The sequence below is a fragment of the Oncorhynchus tshawytscha genome, linkage group LG02 (assembly GCF_018296145.1).
Source record: "Oncorhynchus tshawytscha isolate Ot180627B linkage group LG02, Otsh_v2.0, whole genome shotgun sequence".
Lineage (NCBI taxonomy): Eukaryota > Metazoa > Chordata > Actinopteri > Salmoniformes > Salmonidae > Oncorhynchus > Oncorhynchus tshawytscha.
This window is the reverse complement of record NC_056430.1, coordinates 40769144-40788005: the sequence shown is the minus strand read 5'-3', so window position 1 is coordinate 40788005 and position 18862 is coordinate 40769144. Positions and strand designations below refer to the sequence as shown.

The 18862-nt window shown below is 42.8% G+C and overlaps 1 protein-coding gene across 4 annotated transcripts in view; it reads left to right on the top strand.

Moving 5' to 3' along the window:
• kiaa1328 (KIAA1328 ortholog) overlaps positions 1-18746 on the top strand; it is a 44850-nt gene extending 26104 nt beyond the window's left edge. For all 4 annotated transcript variants that reach the window (XM_024374524.2, XM_024374518.2, XM_024374536.2 and 1 more), the window contains one exon: positions 18298-18746. In XM_024374524.2, coding sequence (XP_024230292.1) covers positions 18298-18523 — 226 coding nt within the window. In that variant the 3' untranslated portion in view covers positions 18524-18746. The remainder of the gene's footprint in view (positions 1-18297) is intronic.
• Positions 18747-18862: the final 116 nt, after the last annotated feature.

Below are 18862 nucleotides of genomic sequence, written 5' to 3'. Positions count from 1 at the left end.
TTTGCGGGTGTGGAGAGAGACAGAGTGTGACGGAAGCTTGCCTTGAAGCGCTGGATATCGTATGACATGGATCATCAGAATAAGGCCCACCAAATTATACAGTTAATTTGGAATTGTCATCAGACCCCTTGACTAAACACTATGTTACGTTACAGCCTTAAAATGTATTAAATAAAATAATCCTCAATCTACACACAATACCCCATAATGACAAAGTGAAAACAGTTTTTTTTTGCACATTTTTATAAAGAATTCAACATTATTTTCAGACCCTTTGCTATGAGACTTGAAATTGAGCTCCGATGCATCCTGTTTCCATTGATCAACCTTGATGTTTGATCAACCTGGATTGGAGTCCTCCTGTGGTAATTCAATTAATTGGAAATGATTTGGAAAGGCACACACCTGTCTATATAAGGTCCCACAGTTTACAATGCATGTCAGAGCAAAGCCATGAGGTTGAATGAATTGTCTGTAGAGCTCTGAGACAGGATTGTGTTGGGGCACAGATCTGGGGAAGTGTACCAAAAAATGTCTGCAGCATTGAAGGTCCCCAAGAACGCAGTGGCCTCCATCATTCTTAAATGGAAGAAGTTTGAAACCACAAAGACTCTTCCTAGAGCTGGCACCCGGCCAAACTAATCAATCGGGGGAGAAGGGCATTGGTCAGGGAGGTGACCAAAAACCCGATGGTCACTCTGTCAGAGATCCTCTGTGGAGATGGTTGAGCCTTCCAGAAGGACAACCATCTCTGCAGCACCACCAATCAGGCCTTTATGGTAGAGTGGCCAGACGGAAGCCACTCCTCAGTAAAAGTCAGATGACAGGCACCTAAAGGACTCTCAGGTCTGATGAAACCAAGATTGAACTTTTTGGCCTGAATGCCAAGCGTCACGTCTGGAAGAAACCTGGCACCATCCCTACGGTGAAGCATGGTGGTGGCAGCATCATGCTATGGGGAAGTTTTTCAGCGGCAGGGACTGGGAGACTAGTCCGGCTTGAAGGAAAGATGAACGGAGCAAAGTGCAGAGAGATCCTTGATGAAAACCTGCTCCAGAGTGCTCAGGACCTTTGACTGGGGAGAAGGTTCACCTTCCAACAGGACAACGACCCTAAGCACACAGCCAAGACAACGCAGGAGTGGCTTCGGGTCAAGCCTCTGAATGACCTTGTGTCCCAGCCAGAGCCCAGACTTGAACCCAATTGAACATCTCTGGAGAGACCTGAAAATAGCTGTGCAGTGACCCCCCCCATCCAACCTGACAGAGCTTGAGAGGATCTGCAGAGAAGGATGTGAGAAACTCCCCAAATACAGGTGTGCCAAGCTTGTAGCGTCATACCTACCCAATAAGACTCGGCTGTATTCACTGCCAAAGGTGTTTAGAAAATTGCACTGAGTAAATGTTCTGAATACTTACATAAATGTAATATGTCCTTTTTTAAAATTCAAATAATGTGCAAAAATGTCTTAGTTTTTTTTGTTATGGGATAGTGTGTGTAGATTGAGGGGAAACAAATGTCATATTTAGATCAAAGCTGTAACGCAAAGAAAAAGTGAAGGGGTTTGAATACTTTCCAAATTAACTGTGTGTGTGTGTGATGGGATGTATAGACATTTTAACGAAGTGTGGATAGAATACATTAAATTAATAACATAGGCTCTGTCATGAGTGTCCTGTGAGGATCACAATGGGTCAGATAAGCTTGGCAATGGCTGACAATAACCAGACCCTCTCCCACCCGCAAAGGGGGAGGAGAGAACTGCCGGGTTGACGGCTCACACTCGGTTGTAAATTAAGCCGGAGAGGGCTCTCTTGCTTTTTAGTATCAATTTACAGACACTTTTGCCCGCCCAATACTCTTAACGTCCACAAGTGGATAATGGAACAGTAATTATAACATGGGGAATGTGGCTAATGGTCAGTGTTGAGATGTAGAAAACGAATGTCATATTGTTTTTCATTTTGTGATGCTATTAAAAACTGTACCAAATACTGTAACTAGTAAAGGATACCCCCTTTATCTGTCAAGTTTCCATCCAATACAAATTATATGGAAAATGATGAAAGTATCATATCCTTTGCACATTAACTTCTTTACGGCTAGGGCACCCATCAACAACATTCCGCTGAAAAGGCAGCGTGCGAAATTCAAAAATATTTTTTTCAAAAATATGTAACTTTCACACATTAACAAGTACAATACACCAAATGAAAGAAACTTCTTGTTAATCTACCCATCGTGTCGGATTTCAAAAAGGCTTTACAGCGAAAGCACAACATATGATTATGTTAGGTCAGAGCCAAGTCACAAAAACACACACAGCCTTTTTTCCAGCCAAAGAGATGAGTCACAAAAAGCAGAAATATAGATAAAATTAATCACTAACCTTTGATCTTCATCAGATGACACTCGTAGGACATCATGTTACACCATACATGTATGTTTTGTTCCATAAAGTGCATATTTATATCCAAAAATCTCATTTTACATTGGCGTGTTACGTTCAGTAATCTTTTGCTTCCAAAACATCCACTGATTTTGCAGAGAGCCACGTCAAATTACAGAAATACTCATAATAAACATTGATAAAAGATACAAGTGTTAATCACAGAATTAAAGATATACTTCTCCTTAATGCAACCGCTGTGTCCGATTTAAAAAAAAATATATATATATATATATAAAAAAATCCTTGACGGAAAAAGCACACCATGCAATAATCTGAGTACGGCGCTTAGACGAAAAATCAAGCCAAACAGATAGCCGCCATGTTGAAGTCAGAAATGGCATTTATAAATATTCACTTACCTTTGATCTTCATCAGAATGCACTCCCAGGAATCCCAGTTCCACAATAAATGTTTGATTTTTTTCGATAAAGTTCATCTTTATGTCCAAATACCTTCTTGTTGTTAGCGCTTTCAGCCCAGTAATCCAAATTCATGACGTACGAGCAGACAGTCAAAAAGTTCCGTTACAGTCCGTAGAAACATGTCAAACGAAGTATAGAATCAATCTTTAGGATGATTTGAACGTAAAACCTCAATAATGTTCCAACCGGAGAATTCCTTTGTCTTCAGAAATGCAATGGAACTCAAGCTAACTCTCACGTGAACGTGCGTCACAAGCTCGTGGCACTCTGCCAGACCACTGACTCAGAGCCCTTATGAGCCCCCACTTTACAGTAGAAGCATCAAACAAGGTTCTAAAGACTGTTGACATCTAGTGGAAGCCTTAGAAAGTGCAATTTGACCCCATAGACACTGTTATCGATAGGCCAAGAGTTGAAAAACTACAAACCTCAGATTTCCCACTCCCTGGTTGGATTTTTCTCAGGGATTCACCTGCCATATGAGTTATTTTATACTCGGACATCATTCAAACAGTTTTTTTAGAAACTTCAGTGTTTTCTATCCAAATATACTAATAACATGAATATATTAGCAACTGGGACTGAGTAGCAGGCAGTTAACTCTGGGCACGCATTTCATCCAAATGTGAAAATGCTGCCCCTATCCCAAACAGGTTAACCACACCCGAGGGAGGTCAGAGAGCTCCTTTTTACCAAGAGTGCATAAAGGCTTGGAAGAGGAATCAACCTTTAGACCAGGAAATGTGAGGTGGAGCTACGTGTTTTAAATTGTTGAAACTCTGAACCTCAACACGAGGTGAAGAAATAAACTCACATCAAATTTTATTGGTCACATACACATGGTTAGCAGATGGTAATGCGAGTGTAGCGAAATGCTTGTTTGTCTAGTTACGACAGTGCAGTAATATCTAACATTCGTGACTACCTTATGCACACAAATGTAAAGAGATGAATAAGAATATGTACATACAGTGGCTTGCAAAAGTATTCATCCCCCTTGGCATTTTTCCTATTTTGTTGCCTTACAACCTGGAATTAAAATATATTTTTTTTGGGGGGGGGGGTTGTTGTTGTATCATTTGATTTACACAACATGCCTACCACTTTGAAAATGCTAAATATTTTTTATTGTGAAACAAATAAGACAAAGAAATAGAACTTGAGTGTGCATAACTATTCACCTCACCCCCCCAAAGTCAATACTTTGTAGGGCCACGTTTTGCAGCAATTACAGCTGCAAGTCTCTTTGGGTATGTCTCCTTAAGCTTGGCACATCTAGCCACTGGGATTTTTGTCCATTCTTCAAGGCAGAACTGCTCCAGCTCCATCAAGTTTGTTAGGTTCCACTTGTGTACAGCAATCTCTATGTCAAACCACAGATCCTCAATTGGCCCGTCAGAAAGTCCAGGACGGGGTCGAGACCCAGGGTCTCGAGCTTAATGACGAGTTTGGAGGGTACTATGATAAATGCTGAGCTGTAGCCAATGAACAGCATTCTTACATACAGTGCCTTGCGAAAGTATTCGGCCCCCTTGAACTTTGCGACCTTTTGCCACATTTCAGGCTTCAAACATAAAGATATAAAACAATTTTTTTGTGAAGAATCAACAAGTGGGACACAATCATGAAGTGGAACGACATTTATTGGATATTTCAAACTTTTTTAACAAATCAAAAACTGAAATTGGGCGTGCAAAATTATTCAGCCCCCTTAAGTTAATACTTTGTAGCGCCACCTTTTGCTGCGATTACAGCTGTAAGTCGCTTGGGGTATGTCTCTATCAGTTTTGCACATCGAGAGACTGACATTTTTTCCCATTCCTCCTCGCAAAACAGCTCGAGCTCAGTGAGGTTGGATGGAGAGCATTTGTGAACAGCAGTTTTCAGTTCTTTCCACAGATTCTCGATTGGATTCAGGTCTGGACTTTGACTTGGCCATTCTAACACCTGGATATGTTTATTTTTGAACCATTCCATTGTAGATTTTGCTTTATGTTTTGGATCATTGTCTTGTTGGAAGACAAATCTCCGTCCCAGTCTCAGGTCTTTTGCAGATTCCATCAGGTTCTTCCATTCTTCCAGAATGGTCCTGTATTTGGCTCCATCCATCTTCCCATCAATTTTAACCATCTTCCCTGTCCCTGCTGAAGAAAAGCAGGCCCAAACCATGATGCTGCCACCACCATGTTTGACAGTGGGGATGGTGTGTTCAGGGTGATGAGCTGTGTTGCTTTTACGCCAAACATAACGTTTTGCATTGTTGCCAAAAAGTTCAATTTTGGTTTCATCTGACCAGAGCACCTTCTTCCACATGTTTGGTGTGTCTCCCAGGTGGCTTGTGGCAAACTTTAAACAACACTTTTTATGGATATCTTTAAGAAATGGCTTTCTTCTTGCCACTCTTCCATAAAGGCCAGATTTGTGCAATATACGACTGATTGTTGTCCTATGGACAGAGTCTCCCACCTCAGCTGTAGATCTCTGCAGTTCATCCAGAGTGATCATGGGCCTCTTGGCTGCATCTCTGATCAGTCTTCTCCTTGTATGAGCTGAAAGTTTAGAGGGACTGCCAGGTCTTGGTAGATTTGCAGTGGTCTGATACTCCTTCCATTTCAATATTATCGCTTGCACAGTGCTCCTTGGGATGTTTAAAGCTTGGGAAATCTTTTTGTATCCAAATCTGGCTTTAAACTTCTTCACAACAGTATCTCGGACCTGCCTGGTGTGTTCCTTGTTCTTCATGATGCTCTCTGCGCTTTTAACGGACCTCTGAGACTATCACAGTGCAGGTGCATTTATACGGAGACTTGATTACACACAGGTGGATTGTATTTATCATCATTAGTCATTTAGGTCAACATTGGATCATTCAGAGATCCTCACTGAACTTCTGGAGAGAGTTTGCTGCACTGAAAGTAAAGGGGCTGAATAATTTTGCACGCCCAATTTTTCAGTTTTTGATTTGTTAAAGTTTGAAATATCCAATAAATGTTGTTCCACTTCATGATTGTGTCCCACTTGTTGTTGATTCTTCACAAAAAAATACAGTTTTATATCTTTATGTTTGAAGCCTGAAATGTGGCAAAATGTCGCAAAGTTCAAGGGGGCCGAATACTTTCGCAAGGCACTGTAGGTATTCCTCTTGTCCAGATGGGATTGTGCAGTGTGATGACGATTGTGTCATCTGTGGACCTATTGGGGCGGTAAGTAAATTGGAGTGGGTCTAGGGTATCAGGTAGGGTGGAGGTGATATGGTCCTTGACTAGTCTCTCAAAGCACTTCATGATGACAGTGAGTGCTACGGGGCGATGGTCTTTTAGTTCAGTTACCTTGGCTTTCTTGGGAACAGCAACAGTGGTGGCCCTCTTGAAGCATCTGGGCACAGCAGACTGGGATAAGGATTGATTGAATATGTCCGTAAACACACCAGCCAGCTGGTCTGCGCATTCTCTGAGGACGCGGCTTGGGATACCGTCTGAGCCTGCAGCCTTACGAGGGTTAACACGTTTAAATGTTTTACTCACGTTGGCAATGGTGAAGGAGAGCCCACAGTCTTTGATAGCGGTCCGTGTCAGTGGCACTCCTCAAAGCGAGCAAAGAAGTTGTTTTAATTTGTCTGGGAGAAAGACGTCGATGTCCGCGACAAGGCTGATTTTAAAACCTTTTTTTATCTGTGTTTTACTCTAGGCCCTGCCACATGCGTCTTGTTTGAGCCGTTGAATTGCGACTCTACTTTTGTTTCTATACTGACGTGTTGCTTATTTGATTGCATTGCGGAGGAAATAGCTACGCTGTTTGTATTCGGTCATGTTTCCAGTCTCCTTGCCATGATTGAAAGCGGTGGTTTGGGCTTTGTTTTGTGCGAATGCTGCCATCAATCCACGGTTTCTGGTTAGGGAAGGTTTTAATAGTCACAGTGGGTACAACATCACCGACGCACTTGCTGATAAACTCGCTCACCGAGCCAGCTTCAATGTTGTTGTCTGAGCTTACTCGGACATATCCCAGTCCACTTGATCGAAGCAATCTTGAAGCATGGAATCCGATTGGTCAGTTCATTTGTTGGTTAGACCTGAGCACGGGCATTTCCTGTTTTAGTTTCTGTCTATAGGCTGGAAACAACAAAATTAAGTTGTGGTCAGATTTGCCGAAGGGAGGGCGGGGGGGGCTTGTATGCATCGTGGAAGTCAGAGTAGCAATGGTCCAAAATGCTACCAGCTCATGTCGCGCATTCAATATGCTGATAGATTTTTAGGAAGCCTCGTTCTCAGATTAGCTGAGAATACCCAGCTACAATAAATACGGCCTTCCTTTAGACCAGAGAGACTTAAGAGCTGCAGCTCATGTCTATTGTGGTCCAAATCCTGAATACCAACACGAGGAGGAAGGAGCGAGAAGCTCATCTCAGACAATCACTGGTACAGCTGATTAGCTGTCTTAAGTCAGATATCGAGAAAAGCACATCTAAGTGAGACTACTACGCTCCTCACCAATGGGAACTGTGGATGTGGCTAGTTATCTTCCAGAGTGAACAACAGTCGAAGACGGGGAAGGGGAGACCCCTTTCGGACAATCAGAGCCATATAGGTGGAAGGCCAACAACCTTCCGAAGGAGGGCTGTTCCGACAGCGAAACGACGAATGAAGGCATTTCACACACACATACATTAATGATTTCTTATTCCAAACGGGTGGTGTTTCGTGTGCAAGGTATATGCTTAACCTTTCTTGCGCAGGCATTCCGCTAGCGACCCATCTCGACAACATCCGGTGAAATTAAAGAGAGCGAAATTCAAACTACAGAAATATAAATATTTAACATTCATGGAAATACATATGTTATACATCAAAATAAAGCTTAACTTCTTAATTCAGCCGCTCTGTCAGATTTCAAAAAGGCTTTACGGCGAAAGCACACCATGCGATTATCTGAGGACAGCGCCCCGCTTACAAAACCATAAAAACATTTTTCAACCAGGCAGGTGCGACACGAAAGTCAGAAATAGCAATATAATAAATACCTTACCTTTTGAAGATCTTTTGTTGGCACTCCAAAAGGTCCCAGTTACATCGCAAATGGTCCTTTTGTTCGATAAAGTCCTTCTTTATAGTCATAAACTCAGTTTAGCTGGCACGCTTCAGTCAATAATCGACCGATTTCCCTCCTTCAAAATGAATCCCAAACATTACCAATAAACTTATCCAAACAAGTCAAACAACGTTTATAATCAAACCTTAGGTACCCTAATACATAAATAAATGATCAAATTTAAGATGGAGAATAGTATGGTCATTACCGGAGATAACACAGAACGCACTTTCATGGAAACACTACAGACAAAATGGGAGCCACTTAGAAAAACTACAACTTCTAAATAATCTTTCAAAAAAACAGCCTGAAACTCTTTCTAAAGACTGTTGACATCTAGTGGAAGGCCTAGGAACTGCAATCTGGGAGGTTTTTGCCTTATAATAAAATTGAAAACAGTGATAGGCTGAACATTTTTTTTGGGGGTGGGGATGGTTTGTCCTCTGGGTTTCGCCTGCCATAATAGTTATGTTATACTCACAGACATTATTTGAACAGTTTTAGAAACTTTAGTGTTTTCTATCCAAATCTACCAATTCTATGCATATCCTAGGCCTGAGTAACAGGCAGTTTACTTTGGGCACACTTTTCATCCGTACGTCAAAATACTGCCCCCTAGCCCTAAGAGGTTACTATGATGACAGTCCTAGAATGTATCCATGAGAAGTGTCATTTTCTCTCTCTCTCTCTCCTCCCCACCCCTCATCTATGTTGTAACAAGCAGTCATATCTTGTCAGTTCACTAGGGATTTTTGTCTCGTAAGTGTGTGTATATTCTGTGTTGGCTAGTAAATCAATTATTAAACCAATTTGTATATTACTGAAAAATGTGCAAGGCTGAGGTTTCTTCAGATCCAGGAAGGCTACGATCGTTCAGAATGAGTATTTGATAAGAGGTAATGATTAATACGTCGACTGTTTATCGATGTTCTTGGTAAAGACCTTTCTAGATTTAATTTGGGAGATTGTAACTCTCTAAACAACTTCTTCCGTGGTGCCCCAAATCCTAATTAGTTAATTGTACATTATTAATTTAATCGGGTAACAATTAAACAGTTCAGGGATGCAAACTAGTCAAAATAGGTGACCTACGTGATCCGTGTAGATCTAATGAGAAAAGTTTAGGCGGGGTGGGGTGGGGGGCTTTGGATCAACACTGGCTGTAAGCGAACGAGTGATGCTCGTTTGGAGCAATACTGGCTGAATCCAAGGCACAGTCAGTTGTTCATGTAACAACAGAATGCAGCATGTGACTGAAGAGAGACGAGACAACCAATTTGCTAGTTATAGCATCAATGCACGTTCTGGAAAGACAGCGAGTGCAAAAGCAGTTTGCCAGTTACAGCAGCGCATCCCCTGAACAATAACAAAGAGGTAGGTGAGAAGCCTGACCATGGAGACGGGGGTGAGAAGGTGATGAAGCGTACTTCATGAGCTGGAACCAAAAAACAACTGTCATTTGGAAAGTTTAAAGTGAGGGAGAAAGTGTGGTGGAACAAGTATTGTTAACATTAAGTATCTTGCTCGCTGGGTCTAATTCTCCATTAGCTAGCCAGAGAAATATTGAGCAACATTAGCCAACTTAATTGATCAAATAATTGTGTTTCTGGTGTGAAGATTAGCTGGCTAATAAATTAAAACAAATTAAAAATGCTAGCTAACGTTATATCATCAGATGAGCTAATGTTAGAAACCTAATGTTAGTTTCTTACTGGACCCTGGCAATCTGTGTGAAATGTTAGTAGTTAGTTCGATAGCTAGTGAACTAGTTGTCTGAACTAATGTTTTCCCTCCACAGTATGTGGTTAATTTTCAAAATGAGAGAATTAGGTGAAAATGAGGCGTTGCTTGTTAAACAAGTGAATTCAGGGATCAAGTGTAGTTTGGCCTGGCTTAAGCTGGATGCCACTATAGAGGTGAAAGGAACGCCACACACTTTCTCAATACACACAGTGGGTAAAAAGGGGTTTGCCAGGTGTGCTCTCTGCTTGAAAGAGAGAAATTATTCCAACAAATGGTATCATACTCTGCTTGCACATTGTAGAACAGATGCCTACAGGCAGAAAGTGTCCAATGTAACAATGTGCAGTGTAGCCCAAAGATATTGCTTTTGTTGTGTTGAACTTGACCGTAACACTTGTGAGTTTTTTTTTTTAGCTCGGTTAACCTCTCTAAACATCAGAATGCACTCGCAGGAATCCCAGTTCCATCATAAATGTTTGATTTGTTCGATAATGTCCATAATTTATGTCCAAATAGCCTCTTGTTAGGGCGTTTGGTAAACAAATCCAAACGTGCGTTCAGGTCCAGCCGAATGTTTGGACGAAAAGTTCAAAAAGTTATTACAGGTCGTAGAAACATGCCAAACTAAGTATAGATTCAATCTTTAGGATGTTTTTAACATAAATCTTCAATCATGTTCCAACCGGAGAATTCCATTGTCTGTACATAAGCAATGGAACGAGAGCTAACACTCTCGTGACCGCACGTCAAAGCCCAAGGCACTCTGCCAGACCACTGACTCAAACAGCCCTCCTTTATAGTAGAATCCTCAAACAAGTTTCTAAAGACCGTTGACATCTAGTGGAAGCCTTAGGAAGTGCAACATAACCAATATCCCACTGTATCTACAATAGGGGCTGAGTTTTAAAAAACTACAAGCCTCAGATTTCCCACTTCCTGGTTGGATTTTTCTCAGGTTTGAAAGAAACATACAGGAACTCAAATCCTTCTGTTCACCTGATTTAGAATTCCTCACAATCAAATGTAGACCGCATTATCTACCAAGAGAATTCTCTTCGATTATAATCACAGCCTTATATATACCCCCCCCAAGCAGACACATCGATGGCTCTGAACAAACTTTATTTAACTCTCTGCAAACTGGAAACCATTTATCCGGAGGCTGCATTCATTGTAGCTGGGGATTTTAACAAGGCTAATCTGAAAACAAGACTCCCTAAATTTTATCAGCATATCGATTACGCAACCAGGGGTGGAAAGACCTTGGATCATTGTTACTCTAACTTCCGCGACTCATATAAGGCCCTGCCCCGCCCCCCTTTCGGAAAAGCTGACCACGACTCCATTTAGTTGATCCCTGCCTACAGACAGAAACTAAAACAAGAGGCTCCCACGCTGAGGTCTGTCCAACGCTGGTCCGACCAAGCTGACTCCACACTCCAAGACTGCTTCCATCACGTGGAGTGGGATATGTTTCGTATTGCGTCAGATAACAATATTGACGAATACGCTGATTCGGTGTGCGAGTTCATTAGAACGTGCGTTGAAGATGTCGTTCCCATAGCAACGATTAAAACATTCCCTAACCAGAAACCGTGGATTGATGGCAGCATTCGCGTGAAACTGAAAGCGCGAACCACTGCTTTTAATCAGGGCAAGGTGTCTGGTAACATGACTGAATACAAACAGTGCAGCTATTCCCTCCGCAAGGCTATCAAACAAGCTAAGCGTCAGTACAGAGACAAAGTAGAATCTCAATTCAACGGCTCAGACACAAGAGGCATGTGGCAGGGTCTACAGTCAATCACGGACTACAGGAAGAAATCCAGCCCAGTCAGGGACCAGGATGTCTTGCTCCCACGCAGACTAAATAACTTTTTTGCCCGCTTTGAGGACAATACAGTGCCACTGACACGGCCTGCAACGAAAACATGCGGTCTCTCCTTCACTGCAGCCGAGGTGAGTAAGACATTTAAACGTGTTAACCCTCGCAAGGCTGCAGGCCCAGACGGCATCCCCAGCCGCGCCCTCAGAGCATGCGCAGACCAGCTGGCCGGTGTGTTTACGGGCATATTCAATCAATCCCTATACCAGTCTGCTGTTCCCACATGCTTCAAGAGGGCCACCATTGTTCCTGTTCCCAAGAAAGCTAAGGTAACTGAGCTAAACGACTACCGCCCGTAGCACTCACTTCCGTCATCATGAAGTGCTTTGAGAGACTAGTCAAGGACCATATCACCTCCACCCTACCTGACACCCTAGACCCACTCCAATTTGCTTACCGCCCAAATAGGTCCACAGACGATGCAATCTCAACCACACTGCACACTGCCCTAACCCATCTGGACAAGAGGAATACCTATGTGAGAATGCTGTTCATCGACTACAGCTCGGCATTCAACACCATAGTACCCTCCAAGCTCGAGACCCTGGGTCTCAACCCCGCCCTGTGCAACTGGGTACTGGACTTCCTGACGGGCCGCCCCCAGGTGGTGAGAGGTAGGCAACAATATCTCCTCCCCGCTGATCCTCAACACTGGGGCCCCACAAGGGTGCGTTCTGAGCCCTCTCCTGTACTCCCTGTTCACCCACGACTGCGTGGCCACGCACGCCTCCAACTCAATCATCAAGGTTGCGGACGACACAACAGTGGTAGGCTTGATTACCAACAACGACGAGACTGCCTACAGGGAGGAGGTGAGGGCCCTCGGAGTGTGGTGTCAGGAAAATAACCTCACACTCAACGTCAACAAAACTAAGGAGATGATTGTGGACTTCAGGAAACAGCAGAGGGAACACCCCCCTATCCACATCGATGGAACAGTAGTGGAGAGGGTAGCAAGTTTTAAGTTCCTCGGCATACACATCACAGACAAACTGAATTGGTCCACTCACACAGACAGCATCGTGAAGAAGGCGCAGCAGCGCCTCTTCAACCTCAGGAGGCTGAAGAAATTCGGCTTGTCACCAAAAGCACTCACAAACTTCTACAGATGCACAATCGAGAGCATCCTGGCGGGCTGTATCACCGCCTGGTACGGCAACTGCTCCGCCCTCAACCGTAAGGCTCTTCAGAGGGTAGTGAGGTCTGCACAACGCATCACCGGGGGCAAACTACCTGCCCTCCAGGACACCTACACCACCCGATGTTACAGGAAGGCCATAAAGATCATCAAGGACATCAACCACCCGAGCCACTGCCTGTTCACCCCGCTATCATCCAGAAGGCGAGGTCAGTACAGGTGCATCAAAGCTGGGACCGAGAGACTGAAAAACAGCTTCTATCTCAAGGCCATCAGACTGTTAAACAGCCACCACTAACATTGAGTGGCTGCTGCCAACACAGACACTGGCACTGACTCAACTCCAGCCACTTTAATAATGGGAATTGATGGGAAATGATGTAAATATATCACTAGCCACTTTAAACAATGCTACCTTATATAATGTTACTTACCCTACATTATTCATCTCATATGCATACGTATATACTGTACTCTATATCATCGACTGCATCCTTATGTAATACATGTATCACTAGCCACTTTAACTATGCCACTTTGTTTACATTCTCATATGTATATACTGTACTCGATACCATCTACTGTATCTTGCCTATGCTGCTCTGTACCATCACTCATTCATATATCCTTATGTACATATTCTTTATCCCCTTACACTGTGTATAAGACAGTAGTTTTGGAATTGTTAGTTAGATTACTTGTTGGTTATTACTGCATTGTCGGAACTAGAAGCACAAGCATTTCGCTACACTCGCATTAACATCTGCTAACCATGTGTATGTGACAAATAAAATTTGATTTGATGATTTGATTTGATTGTAACATACAGTGGTGAGAATTCTATTGTCCCTGTCATGAGCCCAGGCTTTTGCCATAGATGGTAGAGTTCTTGTATCTGGACCACACAAGCTATAGATTGCATTCTGCTAAGGCACTTAGCACATTGGTGACCGTTTCGATGCACCGATGGGGGGGGGCACACAAAATGCTCTTAGAGAGAAGGGGAAATACTGAAGTTTAGAGGCCCAAGCGTTTGTCGTAGATGGTACTGCTCTCTTTTCTGGACTGTAAGATTGTGCCCTCCATGGCACTTGATGTACATTGATTGGTAGGCTACACTGTATTTAGATACTTCCAATACGGCCTGAGACACTTGTAGAAAATTTAGACTGCCTGAGAAACCTTTGCTATTTGTTGCCGTTCTCAAATTGTTAAACACTATTTGTGGTGATCTTGTTTAAATGTATTTGCAGGAAACATGCATTATGGAAAATATGTCTCACTTGGTCATAGTTAGTAGAATAATGAATGGATTGGCAAGATTTTGCCACTGTCAACTTTTAGAAAGTTAGTAGGAAAGTTAATAATCTAAACAACCAAAATATACTCGCATTCACTGAACTTTTAGTGTTTAAAACTCAAACATTTATTTCCCAACTGCTTTTTCTATAATCTTACAGGCTCTTTATCATTCTCCATACTTTATATTCCAACACATCCAACATGATGCATATTAACCAACTCAGTGGCCCTGTGGTTAGTGTCCGCCCCCGAGATTGGAAGGTTGTGAGTTCCATCCCTGGCCAAGTCATACCAAAGACTGTAAAAATGAGACCTGGAGCGTCTCCGCTTGGCACTTAACATTGAGGAGCTAGATTGGGGGTAAGGCCCTCCGGTCTGTCCTGTCTCGGGGGTGTACTTGTACATCAAGCTGTCTCACGCTACAGAATCAGGAGTTTGGCTCCTGCTTATGAACTGTTCCGGCTCACACAAGCCGAGGCTCGCGCCAGGCTACTGACTTTCTGTACACCATGGTATTGGGCAGCTCCATATGGCAAACTCTGGTTATCTTATTGCAGAGCGCACTCACTGTACAACTGTTTTTAGAGAAGATTGTATTGCAAGGTTTGCCATATGTGTTGGCTAATATGTATATGCAGCTGTCATACACATCTGACACACATGACACTCTACATGCTTTTATTTGGGTTTCTGCAAATTATATGATTGAATGTTTCTTTAAACCTGCTGCTAGTTACTTGAAATGAGAGATCCATGCCAAAACATGATTCAAAATTAAATTTGAGAGAGTGCGAATGAAACACTAGCTTCTTGAGCAGGCACATTAATGTTTACATTATTAGCTGGTTATGCTAGTCAACTGTGACGTTGGCTAGCTTTCAATACATTGGCTAAATGGTCAGGCGATTTACCTCTTCATATGATAAAGACTATTCGTATTGCATTCTACATTTTAAGTGCACTCACAGATATTTATCTTCAGTCTTTCAGAGCTAGCGTTAATTCCTCTTAATAAACTGACAGCGGATCTGAGGCTGTGTTTACATCATAGATAGAAGCATACAGCGTTGAGAAACACATTTTTCAGAAAAGATTTGCAAGAATTTAAGCTGCCACCAGATTTTACAATAATCTGAAGAATTTTTCATTGCCGTATAGAGAAAATCAGCTCCTCGACGTAGATCGATCAACTTGACTGTTTTCGGCGTCGGCCCACCACCTATAATGACTGAACTTTGAAAGCATTTCATTAGGGCCCTTCTGAGAGGTTTGCTCTTAACAGCGACAAACGTGATCATTGTGATCGTGTTGTCTTCACCGTTCAATTTGTCTTATTATTATGAGCTTCTAGCATGTTAACGTTTCAGTCAGACGATGTAACGTTATACTGTCAACTTTAGATTTTTTTATAAAAAGTTTGAACTGTCAACTGACCTCAGCCAGTCACTGTCTCCAAAAGACACCCACGATTGTCTTACACTTTTTAGACTCTGCTCAAAAACCCACAGATGTCTTTCTTGGATAATTTATTGAAACAAACTAAATGGGAACAGCATTCAGTTTTGGCCTCCTAAACCACTCTCCAACCAGCATAGTAGCCAAGAGTTGATTTTGTAGTCAATATTCACTGGATTTAGGAGTCCCCTTTGTTCAGAAGCAGAAGGTCGTTTGAACAAGCTTAGTAGCCAAGAGTTACCTCAAAACCCTGATCAGAACTTCTTCTTTAATGAGGAAATGTGGAGTAAAAACACCCTCTCCTCTCTTTTCCCTTCCAACAGACAGACCGTAATCAGCCCCTCTTGCCTGCTCTGCTCTCACCTGCCCTTTAATCCAGACAATGCCAAACCCCAGCGACGCAGGGCTGCTTAGGCTAACAAGCACCGGCGAATGCTAGCTTATGTATGGACAGAAATATTTTATCGTAGTCTGCTGTCCGAGATCAGCTTCCTGCATTATTCAGACACCCAATCTGATTTTGTGTGTGTGGAGGGAATCAAAGAAGCATGTCATTTTAAGGGTTTTTGTTTTGCGGGGAGGTTGGCGAGGGTCGTCCTGGCCCTTTGTAGACTTTTTGCAGATGTTATGAGAGTGAGGGGTAAGCCCTACCATACCCATGCATCCCCCCTTAATGTATGCCTGCCACCAACCACGGCAACTCAGGAATTCCACACTAACATTGGATGAGTGCCACGGTATAGCAAAATCTGACACACACTGTACTGTGGTCCTTACCCTAATGGTAAACCACCTCTTTTCATTCAGCAGCAAACCCCAACAACTATTAACATTTAACCAATTTAATCTTAGTTGAAAATTGCAAAATAGGGCCGGGTTAAACATGAAACGAGAAGTTAATCCCTGGCCTCCTGCGCTAGTTAGTAATGAGAGTTCCATTGCATCCTCTGCCTCCCTCTTTCCCTCCCCCTCCTCACCTTGCCTGCCTGCTATTGATTGGCTGGGAATTGACATGTGCGATGTACACGCCTGCCATTTTATAGGATTTTTATAATGCTGTTTGGACTGCAAATGAAAGTGGGCGCTAGGGCGAGACGGACATCTTTAATGAGAGAAGAGCGGAACAACCTGAGGAAGTTGTGAGAAAAGGGGAGGGAGCAAAGAGTGGATAGACTAACTGCAGATCTTGGAGAGTAGAACCCAGGAATGTATAGGCTTGATATGTCTGTAGAATGTAGTGACGAGTCTGATATGAAGGGTAGCAACTTTGAGTAGCATGTTTTTCTAATGTGAAATGTATTAATTTATTTCTGTGTGACTTATCTGTGTGAATATGTAGTCAAGCAGATTCATAAAGAGCCCCCTTGAGTGATATTAATACCTACAGGCCATTTGCAACTGAACCTTGCGTAAAACAACGAAGGCCTTTGGTATACATGCCCCCTCCAAACCATTAGCATTCTCCCCACCCGGCCTGTTCTCTACCCTTCTCCCTCTCTCACTTCCCCCTCACAACCTTTGAATTCCCCCTTTCTCAAACTGTACCCCCACCCCATCACCCCCTGTACCTTGTTATAGATTGTGACCGCCGGTAAGTGATGCATTATTCATTACGGAAATGTCGTCCGTTGATGGATGGCTGTTTGAGAGGCCTGTCCGTTAAATAAATCCACAAATGAAAATGCAAATTCTCACATTTCAAGAGGGAGCCCTGCCAAAGTTTCACCCTGACACTCCCTCCCTGCACTCTGTATTTCTCTCACTCACTCTCACACATTCTCTCACACACTGTCACTCTTCTCCCCACTAACTGCTATTGACAGTCAAAAGGAGACCAAATGAAGAAGACGGATTTACTTAAGCTTCAATCTTGTTTTTCCCCCCAGCAGGTGTTATCCCCTATAGGTGTCCCCTTTTTGTTTTCCTACACACACACTTTTGTACAGATTAATTCAAAGTCCATAGATTTTAAGAAATGGATGGAAAACTACAATGATTGTTATTTCTTAAACGGCATCGGTTTGCATCTGCGCGCTTACAAGGTTCTGAGAGCCAATGGTTGGTTTACGGCGCTCGTTGGCATGTGCGTGGGTGGTCAGCGATGCTGGCTGCTGATACCCATCTGAGTCTTTTTCTGTGTAACAAAATATTTATAGTGATGCATTTTCTGTGTTTGAACTTTGTTGCTTTAAAACGAGCAGCGAATTATGTTAGCAACATCGATGGAGCGTGCTTTAAGAATTGATGTTTTGTATCTGGAATGCACTCGTCCAACTGTGTGTACACACTGAATAATTTATCAAGCAGCCAGACTGAAGGATTGAATCTCTATTAGCTTAATCTCTCGCTTTGGTTTATTTATTTCTTCCCTCATTCTTATTCTGGAAGAGAAGGCCCCTGTGCGCTCTCGATCTCTTTCTGTTGCACCTGTAACATCTCATGCCCTTCTGCTTGTCCACCCCAGGGCTTTATACATTTTACACTGGTTGTGTTACGCTTCAATGGACACTACAGAACAAAAACATTGAGTTAACAATTCATCCGTACATGGATATCCTTTCATATCTTCTGTTGAACAAATACGAGGTGCGCTACACATTTGCACTACAAGCTTTGTGCCACAGTCATGCTTTGGCCTTGTGCCTTGTCTAGTTCCTGTTAAGCAATAGGATGGCACAAGTGCTGGAGAGATTCAAGAAAGGACAATATTACATAGGTAATATTGCGATTTATGTTAGCAAGTAGACGTATCGTGCAGTAATCAAATGGGTTTTCATTCATTGACTCCTCTTCATCTGTGTTTTTGCTCTAGGCTGGACTCCTCATTGATTGAGTTGTTGGAGGTCTTCAGTCCCATCTCTCTGCCCGAGCGAAACAGCCCCTCCGCCTATCGAGGCAACCCTACCCGATGCCAGCCCCCCCCCAGTGTCCCCAAACCAGCCCGCCAAGCTCTCCTCTCCCACCCTGGCCCTTACCGGACCCCCCAACAGGACCTGGAGGAGAGCCAGATACTTGAAGAGATTTTCTTCATCTGCTGATTCAGGGGTCCGGAGGAAGTTACCCTGAGGGGGACAAAATTACAATTCTTAATAATTTACTTGATATTTACCATTGGCTCCTAAATTGAGGTCAGTGCCTTCTGTTTGTTTTGGTTTGAAAAGTCCTTATAAGACCATCATGATTTAGGTAATTGTACGATTGTATTTTTATAATGCAATTTTTTAAATATTAAATGTAAATAAATGTAAAGAATTTTGTGTAGTGGTCTCCACATTTTGTGACATGGTCAACGACAATGTAGCTAAATGCACTTTAATTCTTCTCATGTGGATTTCTTATCACTTCAACGTAAATGGTACAATTCTTGTGAATCTTCT